The sequence below is a fragment of the Colius striatus genome, chromosome Z (assembly GCF_028858725.1).
Source record: "Colius striatus isolate bColStr4 chromosome Z, bColStr4.1.hap1, whole genome shotgun sequence".
NCBI lineage: Eukaryota > Metazoa > Chordata > Aves > Coliiformes > Coliidae > Colius > Colius striatus.
Window position 1 is genome coordinate 77,755,080 of NC_084790.1, and position 16,634 is coordinate 77,771,713.

The window sequence follows — 16,634 nt, forward strand, 5'->3', positions numbered from 1 at the left end:
AGAAGTAGCTTATGAGTTATTCATTTTCATTTGAGCAAACATCTTTGACGACTTTTTGCAAGTTACTACACAAAGAGATGCTAAGAAACCAGCTATTAGATGAGAGGCAGAAAGAGTACACTTAGTATTCTGCAACTTCTCTGAGCACCTGGTGCTCTGCTTAAGATTCAGTGCCTGTAGAAATACCTGTCATAGTTGGCAGTTAGAAATATGCTTGTGGCAGCAGGAAACAATTGGCTCAAACTCCACTCTTTTTATTCCATTGGGCTTTCTCTGGAGTTTGCTATTTGTGCCAATGTGAAAGAGAATTAAGTGTTCCATAAGGAAAGTAAAAGATAAAAACTTACCACTTTTACCTACAGAAGCACAAAACTGCAAGTGCAATCACTATAAGCAAAACACACGTTGTAAGATGTCTCAATTTCTCACCATAGTAGGCACTACAAGGACCTAAAACAACCCCTGACAGAGTTGCAGTTTCTGCAAGTGAGCTCTGGCAAGGAATGCAATTATAATTTCTATCTGCTTGCATGCAGGGTTTATTTTGCACTGGGTTTTGCTGAAATATTTGTATGACTACATCAAATAGTGGGGCTGCAAAGTGAAGCACTCCAGTAGTACCTGAATTCACTGCACCTTCACCAGCCATTTTTTGGGGAATGAATATATCCTGCGAGGTCAATTGTATTCCCCAAGGACCTCGTGTCATGCAGCAGGGTGGCAGTCAGCCATGCTGTCATGACAAGAGAAGCACTGTCAGAGTTTACATCACTCAAGGATCCCACTGCTGGAAACAGCAATTTTCTATTGTAGTTAAATCAATTCCCTATATAAAGCTGCTCATTGCTCCTGGTTCTTCTGTCAACTCCTCTCCATTTCTCAATGTTAATATTCACTAGCTCTTTTCCTAGAGATATTTAAGTGACTGCAGTTGCCAAGACAACCACTTCATCAACACCAGCACCTCAGCTATCTATCTTGGGCTTCCCTTCGTTCGCCATGACTTCTAGGAAATCAGCTGCCAGAAACAGTCATTTTGAAATCTAGATTATTTTTTAAAAGAAAACCCCTCACTTTTCATAGCCTTTGAGATCTCTCCTAAGAATCTCAAAGTTCCTTTCATAAGAACATATTTGTTTTAATTTTACCCTCTGAAGTGAGGCTTCCTGTAAAGCTGGAAGAAGTCCGATAGCTTAAATTCCAGGGCACTGAGGCAACTAATGTGAAGATGTGATCAGAGGCATACATCCCAACCAGGTTTCTGCATACCTATGCTGTCACTTTTGGTAACTCAAACTCTCCTATTTTGATTTCTGTTGCCAAGAGAAGCACAGAGTGACTCAATGTTTCTTACAGTATTTAGAAAACTCAACCAGGCCTTGAAATGCACACCCATTTACATGTCTGATTTTTTTAAAAAAACAGAACTTCCACAAAGAAATTAACAAGTAGATAATCTCCACAGCTATATGCATGTTTTAACTAACTGAGGCTTAAACGATCAAACTCTCCTGCTGTGGCAGCCACAAAACCTAGTGGCCAGTTTAGCTGAGCTCTGCAAACAGCTAAAGTCTTCAGAAGAAAATACAGTTTCCAGGAGCTTCACAAGAGAGAAATGGAGAAATAAGACCCTGCATAGCATTCTCCTTCCCCTAGTCCATCCACGTTAGACCCCAAAACAGAAGGCATCACAACTTCAACCACAACAAAAGCTTTGATTGGATTTTCCATCTTCTAAAATACAGGATGACCCAACAGAAACACTTAAACCAGGTTTGGTTACATACTACCACCACCAAAGCTATCAGTGCCTTTATACCATCTGCATATGAAGAGCAGCTTCCCAAACTTATGTCTTCATGACCCTTGATGATGTGACTTAGAGATTTACAGTTGCAACTGTACTAGCTTTTCATCCATTAGCACAGATGCTGGTAGCACTCTAACCATGGGAACATGAGATTAAGTATGGGCTGCAAAACCAACTTGTAAGCTAGGTCAATTCACAACTGGTGTAAAGTATCATGCTGTCACTTCCAGATCACTACTATGCTCAAGTCTGGTCAAATGTGCCACTGCTGCAATGCAGACATATTTAAACTATAAAATTATCTCAAAGGTTTAGTACTGTGAGCCTTGGTGGCTTGCCATGGTTGACAGCATGGCACTTGGAAAAAGCAATGAGTACTCCATTCACTGTACTTACTAACACAAGGTTAACAAAACTGGAGCAGGAAAAGGCTTTCTCTTCTGCCTGAAACTAAGGCTCTACATGGTATTCACACTAAGCTATGACCAAACATTGTTTTTACAAATAAGTATTATACAACAGCATTTACCAATGCATTTACAATTAAAGCCAAGAAGTCTCTAGCAGTTAGAAACATCAGCCTTTTGTAAGCTACCTGCAGGTTAGTTGTCCTGCAATTTTTTGTTTGAAGCACTTGCTAAGTGTAGAATTTGGCTTTTTGCCCATGTGTTTTAAGCTCAGTATTGTGGCATAGTCTGGGTAATTGCACTTCAGGTGACAAGCACAATGGAACTTGGAGGTATGTCACTAATATACTTTAAACCTTGTCTTAACTTAACTCAGAATCACATCTTGCCTAGTTCCCCAAAGCACCACACCAGAATGTTTCCCTTCTACACAGCTCTGAGCTATTTCACACTTCCACACCTGACATCAAGTCCCACATGTCAGTTCCACTCTGATGAGAGGCTTTATTTTGAACCTAGTCTTCAAAGTACAGGAGAAAAGACTTGGGGTGCCTGTTGTAGAAGGGCACAAGGAGCTGGAGCAAGACAATAAAAGAAAGAAGTCGCAGAGGTGGGAGGTAAAAAAGCTGGGTAGCTCTGAAATCAGTACAGATTCCTCTAACATTTCAAATGATGAGGCAGCCAAGGCATAGCTTTGCCTCTTCCAACGAGAAGTTTACCCAGATTCTCCCCAATATGTTTTGAGAATTAGCTGTGAGGTCTGCATAGCATACATTTCCCCCAGCAAGCTTACATACCAAGGCCTTGACTTGATTGCTTTTTCTTCAACACCAGGAATGTCTCCCTCCTCCCCCAGGTTAAGTTACACAACTTCAGCTTTATTTTTTGCTCTTAGAGAAATGCTGCAGCTGCCTCACGGACAAAGTCTGTGCAGAGGAGTACAACTTGTCAGTACATCAGGATCTGTGCTGGAGTGCTTCAAGAAACTGTTGAGGATTTTATTTTTAAAAAACAGGAATAAGCAGAAGCTCTTACTCCAAAAATCATTTTGCTTTTGAGCTTAAGCAGCCTGAAAGCTATTCACTTGACAATTTCTTCAGCTATTCCAGATTTAAATACTGTACCTGTAAACATACGAGCTGAATTTGTTTTTGAGAAAGCTTTCCCATGTGCTATTTATAAAAAGCAAAATGCTTTCTACCTACAGATTTAGTCAACTACGCTATTATAAGACACATCCATTTTATATAAAAATGTTAATTTATCCAGGATCATGAATACAAACCCATTACAGAAAGAAGACTTTTAGTACCTATGCTGTTCACTAATTATACTGCCTCTTACCCTTGTCAGAGAACATTTTGGCCCTACCTTATATTCAAAGCTGTACAAAGCCCTCATACTTCTACACAACTCAATCCTAGCCCTGTGTCCTTCCAACAAGCACCTCTAAATGTAGATCTAGAACAATGCACTCTCATCCTGTTTGCGTAGCATCCACAGAATATTCTCGACAAGTGCCATGCTTCACCCACACAAAGGACCTACGAGATGATGAATTCTGGATTGTGCATCTCTTTCACCCAATCTGACATCAGTTCTTGCAATACACATTCAGAGTAAATGTGACATGGCAACATTTAATAGCTTTAGCAAACAAAACTGAACTAAACATGTACCAAAGAAAGCTTGTTGGCTGTCACCTAGCAGAAGACAATATTTGGTTTGCTAGACAAGCACCTAGAAACAGATCAACAAATCAACTTGGAAGAAGTTGATTTGCCATAAACCTCTTATTTCACATTGACATGATCCAGTTATTAATCCAAATTCAGCATGCCAATCAGGGATTAGTAGCAGGCTTTAGGCTCAGTCTAAATTTTATCACCCTTTTTGTCATAGTTTTTCTGTGTGACTACTAGTTTTGCAGTACATAAACCTAGTCCAACAAAACTGATGTTCCTTCCATGATACTGTGTTTCTGCCCAGCCAGCAATGAAGCACCACAATAGTCTCTGACTTGCTGCCCCTCATTCACCTTCATCTTCCTAAGGAGCTCACTGCTCCTGATATCTCTACCTCCTCCCCCCTCAATGGCTCATGGGGGTAGGGAATCAGGGATGTAGTCAGTCTCTCACACAAGGGCTCTGCTGCTTCTCTCAGAAGACGACGACTCCTGGTATTCTTCTCCTGCTCCCCTGGGACAGGGCTTCCTCTGGCCATAGTCGCTGCGGCAGTGTGGGGTCCTTTTACAAACTGCAAATGAATCTCTGCTTCACCAGTCCTCTCCAGAGGATGCAGGGAAGTCTCTGCTCTTGCACACCCCCTGCTCCTCTCTTCCCTCACTGACCTTGGGGTCCACACAGTCAATTCTGTATCTTCCAACTCCTTGCACCACCACCAGCCAGAAAAGGAAGAACAGAATAAGAAGGAACAGGTAAAACCCTCCTCTTCCGCTTCTTCTTAAAAAGTGATGGTGGCTATGCCCAACTATCTCAGCCCCAGAAGCAAGTCTGACTCAGAGCTGGGGAGAGTTTTGAAAAACTTCTTACAGAACCATCTTTACAGCCCCTTCCCCATTACCAGAAACAGCTCCACACAAAGCCATGACACATGAATAGGAAATCTCCTTCCCAGTGCTATCATTATGTTCTTTTGCTGTAAAACAATTCATTGTATTTTTTAAACAGAAAGACATTTGGAACGGATTTTAAGATGATAACAATGCAAAACCAACTATTTATACAGTCTGTTCTATGCAACCTACTGTATCTGTTTTTTCTAGACTACAGAAGTTACTGTTTTATACTCCATAAGAGATGGGAAGAAAAGCTCCAAAACTTACCTATACCCATAGACATGGGCGAATGCATGCTGAACAAAACAGCTAGGAGACTTCAAATAAACTGATGCATGCAGGAGTTTAAAAAACACAACATGACTGATGACAATACCAAAACCTGAAGAGTTTAATTCTCTTCACTAATATCCGAACAGAGTTTTGCTAGATTTCATAGAATCATAGAATGGTAGGGGTTGGAAGGGACCTTTTGAGATCATCTAGTCCAACCCCCCTGCAGAAGCAGGTTCATCTAGATCAGGTCACATAGGAACACATCCAGGCAGGTCTTGAAGACCTCCAAGGAAGGAGACTCCACAACCCCTCTGGGCAGCCTGTGCCAGGGCTCCCTCACCTGAACAGTGAAATAGGTTTTTCATATGTTGAAGTGGAACTTTTTGTGTTCCAGCTTCATCCCATTACCCTTTGTCCTGTTGCTAGCTACTATAGAAAAAAGGGTTGTCCCAGTCTCCTGACACCCACCCTTTAGATATTTGTAAATGTTAATAAGATCCCCCCTCAGTCTCCTCTTCTCCAGACTAAACAGCCCCAGCTCCCACAGCCTTTCCTCCTAGGAAAGATGTTCCAGTCCTCTGATCATCTTGGTGGCCCTGTGCTGGACTCTCTCCAGAGTTCTCCGTCCCTCTTGAGCTGAGGAACGATTTGCAGAAGCGTAACTCACAGGCTGTCCCTAGCATCACCAACACACTTACTTTTAATTTACTATCAGAAGCTAGCCATCTCAGAAGTATTGGTTAGAAGTAGGAGGATCAAAAATTCTTCACTTACTTCCAAGAGAACAGTGAAAGTCATCCACATGCTCAGCAAAGAGTGATGGGAAGACGAACAAAGCTGAGACACCAGAAGCTCTAATCAAGTCAGACATGGTGACCTATGTCAGCCCTCAGACATGCCCCAAAGCAGAGTCAGGCCAGTACAGGAAAAGAGATGAAGAGGGAAGATAAGTAAAGTGTGCTTAGATTCCTAGAGACCCCAAGACAGATGAAGACAGATTGTGGCATCACAATGACAGGTCTTCTGTGGCCACACATACTAGAACCTTGCTCCATATGTTTGCCATTGCACAGAGCTGACCCCCACAGTGTCACTACCTCTTTGACAGCAGGCAAGATATACAGTGTACACAAAGACAGCTGAATATATGCCCATGTGACATTTCATTCCACCACAATGAGGCCTGGAAACAGGCAATGTCATTATTTTGGGATGGTTACACACTATGCTGACCCCAAATACTTAGCAATGTACCTACAACAGGCCAGGAAGAAGTTCCCTAGCTAAAACAGGAATCACATACCTAGAGCAGCCAGTCTTCCTGTGGTGCCTGTAGACATCAGCAGTACGCAGCACATTTTTTTCACAGCTTTTGTTGATTGTCAACATGTTAATTATCCCTTGAACGCAAAATATGGTCCCTGGTTGAAGAATTCAGGCATAACCATATCACTCACACCAGAGACGTGAACGAAGGTAAACTAAATGCTTAGTAGGTATGGGATAAGTCTGCAAATTGGATGAAAATGATCAATGATATGTCTAAGTTAGATATCTAACAGCACTAGAAGACAAACATCCAGAAAGGAGTTGCCCAGGCCAGCAGCCTTGTTACCCTATCCCTCCTCAGTACCAGCCAATACAACTATGATCTCATTCCAATTGCAGAATAGCCATGGATGACATGGTTTTAAGACCCTGAACTTGGCTATTATTACCATTTAAAAGAGAGCTCCAAAGTGACATGCCACAGTGACCCTGATGAGGCTGGCATTTAGCTCCTGATGAGTCTCCCCATGGACCTCTGAGGGTCAAAAACTCCAGTATCAACAACAGCTCAAGTGTTCACTGCCTCAGTGAAGTCTACCCCGCCTACCCAGCTTCCCCCAGTACTCCCCCTACTATTGCTATACTCTGGGCCGAAAAATGAAACAGCCCAGTCATTAAGTTTCTCAGAAAGCACACTAGTCAAATTCTGAAGCACATAAGCTTTCAGGTTCCTCGCAGATACTGAGAAATGGAAATCATGTTGGTCTCAAAGCTTTTATTTTTATAAGCTTCAATAATCATACAACGATATAAATGAAACTAGGCATTTCACAAGCTCTCTCAAAAAAAGTGACAACAGGTCCTCTATAACATTATTTAAACGTGACCATGGTTGTCTCAAGAAACAGCCACTTCACACTTGCACAAGAAGAAATATTATCATCATTCACTGAATTTGAACACTAAGTTTTCAACAAGAGTTGAGCTTCAATGCCTTTTTCGCTTAGCATTTTGAGTAGCACAGCCACAACAATAAAAGATGTTAGGCAGAGACTCCACTGAAGTGGCAATATCATCAGGAAGAGACAAGGCCTTTTCTCTCCACCTTAACAAAAAAAAAAGCCATGTGCCTGTATATGAAACATTAGGGTATGGGCATTCTGTTACCACATGAATGACAAATTAAAAGGGATTTAGATAAGAGCTACAAGACGCTTAAGAGGTACAGAAGAGACATTAGCCTCTTAAGTTATACTGCTTAATGCACCACTGAAAGGCACTCAGCTACGAACTATGGGTATGGTTACTGTTTTGCAGGAGAAGTAATAAGGGAGCACTGAGATGAAATTCAGTTTTCTTCAATACCTCATAAGAAGCCCATTCTTCAATATATTTATGTAAGAAGCATATTCCTTTAATAAAGGTGAGTCCTTTCAGAGACAGTAATTCTAGCCAAGATGTGCAAACACTTGCACACCAGTGTAGTTTACATTCACAAATTAGAGGCTTATTTGAGCAGACTTAATGCCAGAACAAATACATCTTCACAGAATGTATTCTAAGTCAAAGTTATTCTGCTGCATGGTTTTTGTTTTCATAAGGCCAAAGAGGGTACTACATATTATTTCATCCTTTGCTTAGGTCTGACAGTAAAAGGCTTCTAGCTGCTGAGATGCCCAATGATTACTCTAAAACCAGTAATTTTTGCACAATGGACAAGTCCCTGCCACACAAGAACTGACACAAGTGGCAAAACTTGCTAAACACTGGTCCTTACACTGTTCAAAGACTCTGGCAAACGGGTTTTTATCTTAACCCCTCCAAGTATTTTGCTATAATGAACATGAAAACATGTGTTTTAATACTTTTACTGGGATACATAACTTCAGGAAGTGTCACAAAGCTATCCCAAATATGTCCTTACTGCTATCAAATTTCATCTCCCAAGCAAAAGCCTTTTACCTTAAGTTTTAAATTCCTTGTATATTTCAAGACAACAAAACAGACCAATGGAAACACATCATGTCATGCTTTTAGTACTAAAGCCTCAGTGAGTAAGACATAGCCTGCTTGCCAGGCAGCCTTCTCTTTGTTCATCACAAATACTATGATAGTTAAATGTGTCACCCATTTAAGACAGTCTCTTTACATTCCTCTTGTTCTCCAGGTGACAGCCTCAATTAAAGAAACCCTAAACATCCAGGAAGTCTTAAGGCTACACTTCTTCAAGTCAAGCAAGATTCCAAGTATGTTATATGTACCCCAATTCAGCAGCTATACAATTTTCCTCCTACTTGTAAGCCATCTTGGGCAAATACTTATGCATTTTCAGTATTTCTGAAAATGTGGAAGTAAGCCATCAGTAAGTCTGGGTCTTCTTGGCTACTAGTGCTTTGGGGGAAGGTATACAATGCTAAAGTTATTACTATTAAACTGGCCTAGGGAGGCAAGACACTCAGTAAGTCTCTACTGCAAAAGCTTAGTAAGATTAACCACAATTCCTCTAACTCATCACACTGGATAAAACAGTAAGGTTGTAAAAATGAAGTAGCATTCTAATTTTATGCATATGGATTGTTTACGCACAACTGATCACGTGCAGCCCAAACTATAATAGGTCTTGCTATGACTCACATAACCTCTAGTCCATCCACATACTGCAGCCCATCTGTAACTTCTACATCTTCAACTTTAACTCAGTTACACAAAAGTTCAATGTAAAATCTTCACAGTTTAGTCCATACTATTAATTGTTATAAAAAGACAATGATGGCCATAAACTACAAAGCCAAACTGCATTACAAAGATGGGAGTTCTGCAACCAATTTTTTTTCTGGCACTTCCTACCCTCTAGATGCAAAATGGGCATCATGCAGTAGGCCTGAAGTGCTGTTCAAGACAAAATACCCAGCATGATTATACCGCTACGTAAAACAGCAGGCAGCATAAACATGACTTCAGAATTAGCAAGAAAAACCCCACATTTGGGCTTTTGAGAAGTTACAGAAGTGGTCCCACACTCAGTCACTAGCATAACATTGCAATACTGTAGATCTTAAGGATTTACACACAAAAAAATTTGAAAGTAATATCCTTCTAACACTCGAGTCAAAAACTTCCACTCACTCCTATAATATGAACCAGATTAAAGCTATCTACATGCATTTAGTTACTGTCTCTCAAATGAACAGGCAAGAAATTTCAGAAGGCACAGTTCTTTGCATTGTTATCCAGGAAAAAAAAACCCACCATGTTGCATTTTACCTTATCCAAGGACCATTTTGTGCAAACTCATGGAAATAAAGCCAAACAATGAAAAAACATGCAAACTGACAGTGCTCAATCTCTCCAAATTTCCAGCTTCCCATTTTTACTCTGATGGCAGTGGTGGGCTATGCTACAGCTCTGTCATACAAGAGGACCTAATTGCACATGATCTAGCATTTTCAGGCAGGAGGAGGAGTGGCAATCACTATCCGTGCTTCATAGCATACACAATAACCCTACCTGGATCAGAGGAGGCCTAGAGAAAGGACTGAGAGCTGACAACTATCATTACCTTGCCCATTTCCTTCTAAAGATAAGACTGCTGACCAAAACAGGCTGGGTGGGTTGTATGGGGGGCTCTGTGGACCTCACAGATTTAGACATCAAAAAATAAAAAACTGTATGTAACAGCAGGGTGAGTGTCAAGGAGGTATTCTCCCAGGCCTAACTGAGATCATAGTTGAGCTTATGAACAGTGAACCAACACTGGAAGTTTCTTGCCTACCTCCCCGACCGCAGACTGCTTAGCATCTCTTTCTCTTTGTAGACTGCCTGTTCTGAGTGCTACAGAGCCAGAGTAAGCAATGTCAGGCTCTCTTCACTCAGTTTCATATCACCTTGCTGCATCAAACCTCTGCTTATTAGTATCAGTGATACCTAAGGGCAACAAAAATAGAAAGCAAAGTGCAGAGAGAAACTCTGGAGCACCTTGCAAGGCAGAAGCGTGCAGAGGTCAGCTCTTGTGCTGAGGGTACTGCATATATTTTTCCTTGGCACCAAGGAAATATTCTACCAGTTATGTAATTTTAATTCTACTTTAAGCTGTGCTGGTTTTGGTAGAGGTAGAGTTCATTTTCTTCTTGGTAGCTGGTATGGGGCTGCGAAGTAGCCTACAACACTAAACTTCTAAACACAGTGCTCATTCTTGACATCAGTTGTCTCTAAGTTCCATATGGATTTCTTGCTCTGAAAAAAATAAAAAAACTTCCACGTATTGCAAATAATTTCAAAATCAAAACAAGTCACCAGGAAGATGCTGAGATCCAAGGACAAAGAACTCTACATTGCACATGGCTAGTGGGTTACTAAAAAGCAAGGAAAACAATGCCCTGACAAGTATTTATCCCCCAAACTACTCCAGAAAACTAATCATAATGCTTGGGGTTCCCCACCTCCCCCAACTTACATGTCAAGACTTGCTCCTTCCAGGAGCAAAAATACCTTATGAAACAATTTGTCTTAAGAATTATCAAACAGCAACTCTAACAATGAAGTTAATTTTTCTTGTTTCCTTTCACGTTAGGTGTACACATTTTCATCTACCTGGCCTAAAACACCCCTGGAGGAGCTTTCAGTATTGACTCTTGCTCTATGTTAAACAAGCGTCCTGACACAGCACCAGCCTCCAGGCTCCAAAGGCCCAGGTGGCAAAGACAAGACACTGGATTTCAACACAGGCAGAGAGACTGATCAGCAGTCAACAGAGATGGTGAAAGTTTCACCATGCACAACTCACACCCATTGAAATATATTCGAAACAGCACATTTCCAGATTACAGCTTTATAGCCTTTGTTGTGGTGGTCCCCATTTAATTACCAGCTACCAAAATAAAGGGAGAGAATTTCTGCCATGTAGTAAAGAACACTCCCAGCCGAATGGAAGATGCTGACAGCATAAAGGTGGCATCAATGAACTGCTCACATGTATTTCTGTCAGTAACATCACAGTCTGGTTCTCTACTGCTCAGGCAATGCCTGCAAAACTAGAAAAAAAAACCCACACACACACATTCCCATCATTTTCAGAGCAATTCAGAACTACCCAGTGGAGTCTTTTCATTATGTCCTTCCCAGTTGACTAACAAACAAACAACTGGTACTATTTATGACCTGTGCATGAAGCATTTCATTGAGAAAAATCTTCCCTTTGTCACTCAAAAACACCTCAATAACTGAATCAGCTGTGAGCAAATCAACATCTTAAGACATACACGTCTACCCACATTTCATCCTTAAACTCTTGAGTCAGGGACCAAAAATTAGGCTCACCTATTGCAAATATCTGGAGGCTGAAACTTTAGTCAAACTGGCAAGACATTTGCTTTTATCACTGGACCTCTCTCCAGGACTTAGCATCACTGACCATTAGCTACTTTTGCTTTGCTGTCATGGTTTAAGCCCAGCTGGCAACAAAGCACCATGTGGCTGCTTGTTCATTCCTCCCTCACCCCAGTGGGATGGAGATGGGAAAATATAGCAAGAGGTTCATGGGTCAAGACAAGGATGGGAAGGATCACTCACTAGTTAGAAGCAAGACAGACTCAACTTGGGGAAAACTTAAATCAACTTAATCTGTTCCAAATCAAGTCAGAGCAGGATAATAAGAAATATTATCTTAACAACACCCTCCCTCAACCCTTCCTTCCTTCTAGGCTCAGCTTTGCTCCCAGTTTCTCTACCCCCTCCCCTCCAGCAATACATGGGAACAGGAGAATGAGAGTTGTGTTCAGTCCCTCACCCCTTGTTTCTGCCATTTACTTCTCCGCGGGAGACTCCTCCACTCTTCCCCTGATCCATAGTCCCCCCTCCATGGCAGACAGTCCTCCAAAAACTCTCCAATGTCCTTCCCATAGGCTGTAGTCCCTGACAAACTGCACCAGTGTCTGTCACTTCCACAGCCTGCAGTCCTTCAGAAACAGACTTCTGCAGTGTGGGCTTCCCACAGAGTCATGGCCTTCCTCAGGCCAGCCACCCAATCCAGCATGGGGTCCTCCATGGGCTGCAGGTGCCTCTCTGCTCTACCACTGACCTCCATGGGCTGCAGAGACACAGCTTGCCTCACTATGGTCTCCATCATGCAATGCAGGGGAATCTCTACTCCAGTACAGACAGCTCCTTCCCCATCCTTCATGGAGCCCAATGTCTGCAGAATTGCTGCTCTCCTACCACATTTCTCTGCAGGTTTCCCCTTCTTAATTAAGTACTTCCAGAGATGCTGCCACCATTCCCGATTAGCTTGACCTAGGCCAGAGGTGGGTCCCACTTGGAGCCTCAGAAGCTTCTACAAGCTTCTCTCAGGAGCTACCCCCTGTAGCCCCTTCCCCACTACCAAAACCTCACCACATCAGCCCAATACACCTGACAGCAACGACTGAGAAGCAATCAGCACACGGAAGAGCTCAGCTCCTCTTTTAGGGATGGTAATCTGGAATTTAAGCAAAGCATTGCCCAAGACATTATGTAGATGTTTAGTATGACCAGAAAATAAAGCCACTAGGTAAGGCAAAGGTTGCTATACTCTTCACTGCAGGTATGCACCTTCAGCTGATTGCATCGTGGGAGGATTACAGTTCAGGACTGATCCTATTGCTTGCTGACACAAGCTGATGTTCACACGGTGGTTGTCTCCAAAAGTTGATGGCATTTCTGTCTAGCTGGTACTATGAAGTACTGCAGCAGATCTAAATTAGTTGACAAAATACACTTAGCTGCTGTGCTTGAATTTTGAAAAGGTCCTTGACTTTACTATAACCAGTACGAAAGTATGGATAACCTACCAGTTAAATGTTCAAGGGGACTTGTTTCCTGACTCCATTCATCAACTGCTAGAGTTACAGGATTAGCAACTGAAACCACAATCTGTTGAAATGCTGAACCAGTTTTTAACAGCAGTAGCTCCCGTCAAGGAGGTGCAAAGAGAGCACTTTCCTCATTTCAGTTTATTCAGCTAGTTCAACAATCCAGAGAGAAAGGTCGTATTTCTCCAAGAATAAACAAGGTGCCAAAAGCTGATGTTACCAGCTCCAAGAGCTCCATGAGCACAAACCCAGCGTTTGTATTCCCAATCAACCAACACTAATGCTTTCTTTGTTAAGGTCACATTATACATTGGTTTTCCTCAAAATTTATTCTCAAGCTTAACTAGAAGCCTTTGTACTTTCCCTGCAGTTCCTACCTTGAAACCACACCTTAAGTGGAAGAAAACTCCCAAACTCTCATCACCACAAAGTTTTAAAAAGTTACAGCCTGTAACTGCATATTTCTAATCCTGCTTACCTCCTTGTAGGAAACTAAAAATACAAAACAAGGTGAAGCCAGATATTTCATCAAGCCTAGAAGGCTGAAAAATAAATCAGATGCTGATATTACTGGCGCTCATCTTGCCTATAGCATGACTATGTTATAGAAGTCAACCTAAACTTGATTTGTTGGAGTATTAACCTTACCTTGAAATGATTCAGTAAGTTAAAGTCTAACAGATCTAAAGGTCTGCCCTAGGGACCAATATAAAGAAACCCAAAGAGCAGCACTTCTCAGGATACCAGAAGTCCCTCCTCCCTATGGTTGGGATGAAGGACTAAGACCATCTTGGGTTACAAATTAGGATGCACAACCAAAGACCAAATGCTACCAAAACAAAACAAAAAAAAAGCCCCATCATGCACAGCTCCTCATGGAGGAAAGCTGAGACAGAAACAACATATATCAGACTTCGGTCATGCTGTTTGAAGGCAATACCTCTGCTGTGGAGGGGTGAAGGCATGAGACTTTAGACTCCCACTCAAAAGTAGTATGACAGGATTGGTCACAACAATTCAGAAGAAAAGCACAACAGTTCAAGGACACTGAATATCAAAAATAACAGCACATACATAATAACGGATTATGGCAATGGCTAATCTTGCCTAAATCTACACTTGTCAACACACATCCCCAGATTATTTCACAGGCTGATTCAGCTGCTTTCCAGGAACAATTACAAACACATGGTACAGAAAGCCCCCCAGACAAATGAAAATATTTTGACATATGGTGATTTCTTTGAAAAAAATGGATGAGCCATGTAAGTGCAGGAAGAGGTCGCCAAACCATTTGGATTTAAAACCAACCCAGTCAAAGACCAGAGTGACTTCCTGAGTAACTAATAATGAAGATGAGTCTAAGAATACACCTATCACACCTACATGAGTAAGCCAGCCAACTCATTACAAAAGGCAAGCCTTGTGCCAAAGCCTTCCCTTCCTTCAAAACAATGAGGCCAAACTGAACGTGATTCAAAACTATTATTCCCCAAGCTACACGTTATTTTGGTTTTGTAGAACAAAGCTCTTAAACCTTGACCCAGAGAGGGATCAAAAATGCACATTACCCAAGTAAAGAGATGATCCAAAAGTTTTTTTGTTTGCAGTTTAACAGAAGCCAACAGGCATGACATGAGAGCCACAGGAGCTGCGCCTAAAATAGTTAACTCCTGCAGACAGTGTTTTGCCAGGGACCAAAAGAACATCAAATGCAAAGGGGTATGCCCAATACAAGATCTTCTGCAGGCATCAAGGGGTTTTTCATTTGTTTCTTTAGTAAAAATGTTTGATTCTTCCTCCAGGTGTTTTGAGAATTTAAGTCTGCTCCCTTCAGTTCCTTTCTGGGACAACAATACCAGATTTCTTGCTTACTGTATTTACAAGAGGGGAAATAACGACCACAAAAGTTTTTTTGGATTAACAGGAAGTTTGAGAGAGAATTGAAAGCATTTTTCTACCTTCACCAACCATGTGTTACCATAGCCCTTTGAAGGCTGCCTTCCAAATGTCTGGAGAGGGAGAAATAGAAAATGGGGCATCGGGGGGCTTGGGGTGAGGGATAATCAGGACAATCAGTCCTGAAGCTCTTTTGAGGAGAACATAGTCTTTATCCTAAATTAATCCTCCTACACACGGTGCTCCCGTGCAAGGAGTGAAGCCATCAAGGGATGCTTGGGAAGCCTCTACTTCGAAATAAACATACACAGACCTGAGCCAAGTGGGCCACTTGAGGTGGAAGGGAAGTGTTTGCCCTCAGCCACGAACTACCTGCTTTTCTTTGGGTTTAAGGCCACGGAAACAACAGAATAGAGAGAGCTGTGGCACGTCTCCTTCTCCCCAAAGCACACGCCGAAGGAGGGGGGAGGTCTCGCAGTCCCTGGCCAGCCCAGCTCGGCCCCGCAGACCACCCCCCACCGTGCCTCCGCCGCCGGGCCGCGGGAGGGGAAAGGCGGCTGGCTGGGCACCTCCTACGGCCGCCGAACCTCCCTGCCCGCCCTCCTCCCGCAGGCCGCGGCCCCGTCCCGCCGGGGGCGGAGGGGCTGCCCGCAGCCGCGGTCCACTGCCCCACCGGGGCCCCTCCGAGCCGACAAAGAGGCCCGGCGGGCTGAGGTGGGGGGGGGCGTGCAGGCCCCAGCGGCAGCTGCCCGGGACCACCGCGGCGCCGGGAGAGCCGGTGCGCCGGCGGAGCGAGGGGAAGGCCTTACCTTGAAGTACCCGCCCTCGTAGAGGGTGTTGGGGGGCCCGAAAATCGCCACCTCCCAGTTATAGAGGTCGGACTCGTCGACCAGGGTGATGCGGAAGCCCTCCACCGGCTCCTCCTGCAGCGACTTCAGCTCCAGCATCAGCGCCTTCTGCGAGCTGCTCATCTGCTGCTGGGCCATGGCGCGGCGCGGCCCCCGCCGCCACCGCTGCTCCCGCTCCTGCCGCCGCTGCCGCTGCCGCTACCGCCGCCGCGCTGCCCCGCGGGCCCCCGCCCCTCCCCGCGCTGACGGCCGCCGCCGTCGCCACTTCCTTTTGTGACGGCGCCCGCTCGCCGCTGACCTCAGCGCGCCGCGCCCCGCCCCGCGCACGCCGAGCCGCGCCCCCGCCAGCGCCTTTAAAGGGACGGCGCGCCGCCCGCTGAGCCCCCGCAGGCGGCCGTGGGCGAGGGCTGGGAGGAGCTGTCGGCTCCCGGGGCCCACAGCCCACAGCTCCCCTACGGCGACGCTCGGCACCGGGCTGGGGCGGTGGGGATGGCACGTGCTGGGCTGCGGGCGGGGTCGCGGTGCTGCGCTGGTAGCTGCCCACCCGCAAAAGCCGGCCGGGTTTGTGCAAAGGATGGGTTTTGAGGAGCGACCTTGCGTGAGGTGGTGACATCACCACCCCTGGGGTTATCTCCGATATGTGTAGCTGAGGTGCTGAGGGACGTGGTTCAGCCGTGGGCATGGCAGTGTTGGGTTTGTGGT

At 44.0% G+C, this 16,634-nt stretch overlaps 1 protein-coding gene across 1 annotated transcript in view; it reads right to left on the minus strand.

The window, feature by feature from the left end:
- LOC104562145 (ubiquitin-conjugating enzyme E2 R2) overlaps positions 1–16,144 on the minus strand; it is a 55,745-nt gene extending 39,601 nt beyond the window's left edge. Inside the window, exon 1 of the mRNA XM_062018020.1 lies at positions 15,894–16,144. Within this exon, the coding sequence (XP_061874004.1) occupies positions 15,894–16,070 (177 nt within the window). The 5' untranslated portion in view covers positions 16,071–16,144. The remainder of the gene's footprint in view (positions 1–15,893) is intronic.
- Between the last annotated feature and the right edge of the window lie 490 nt (positions 16,145–16,634).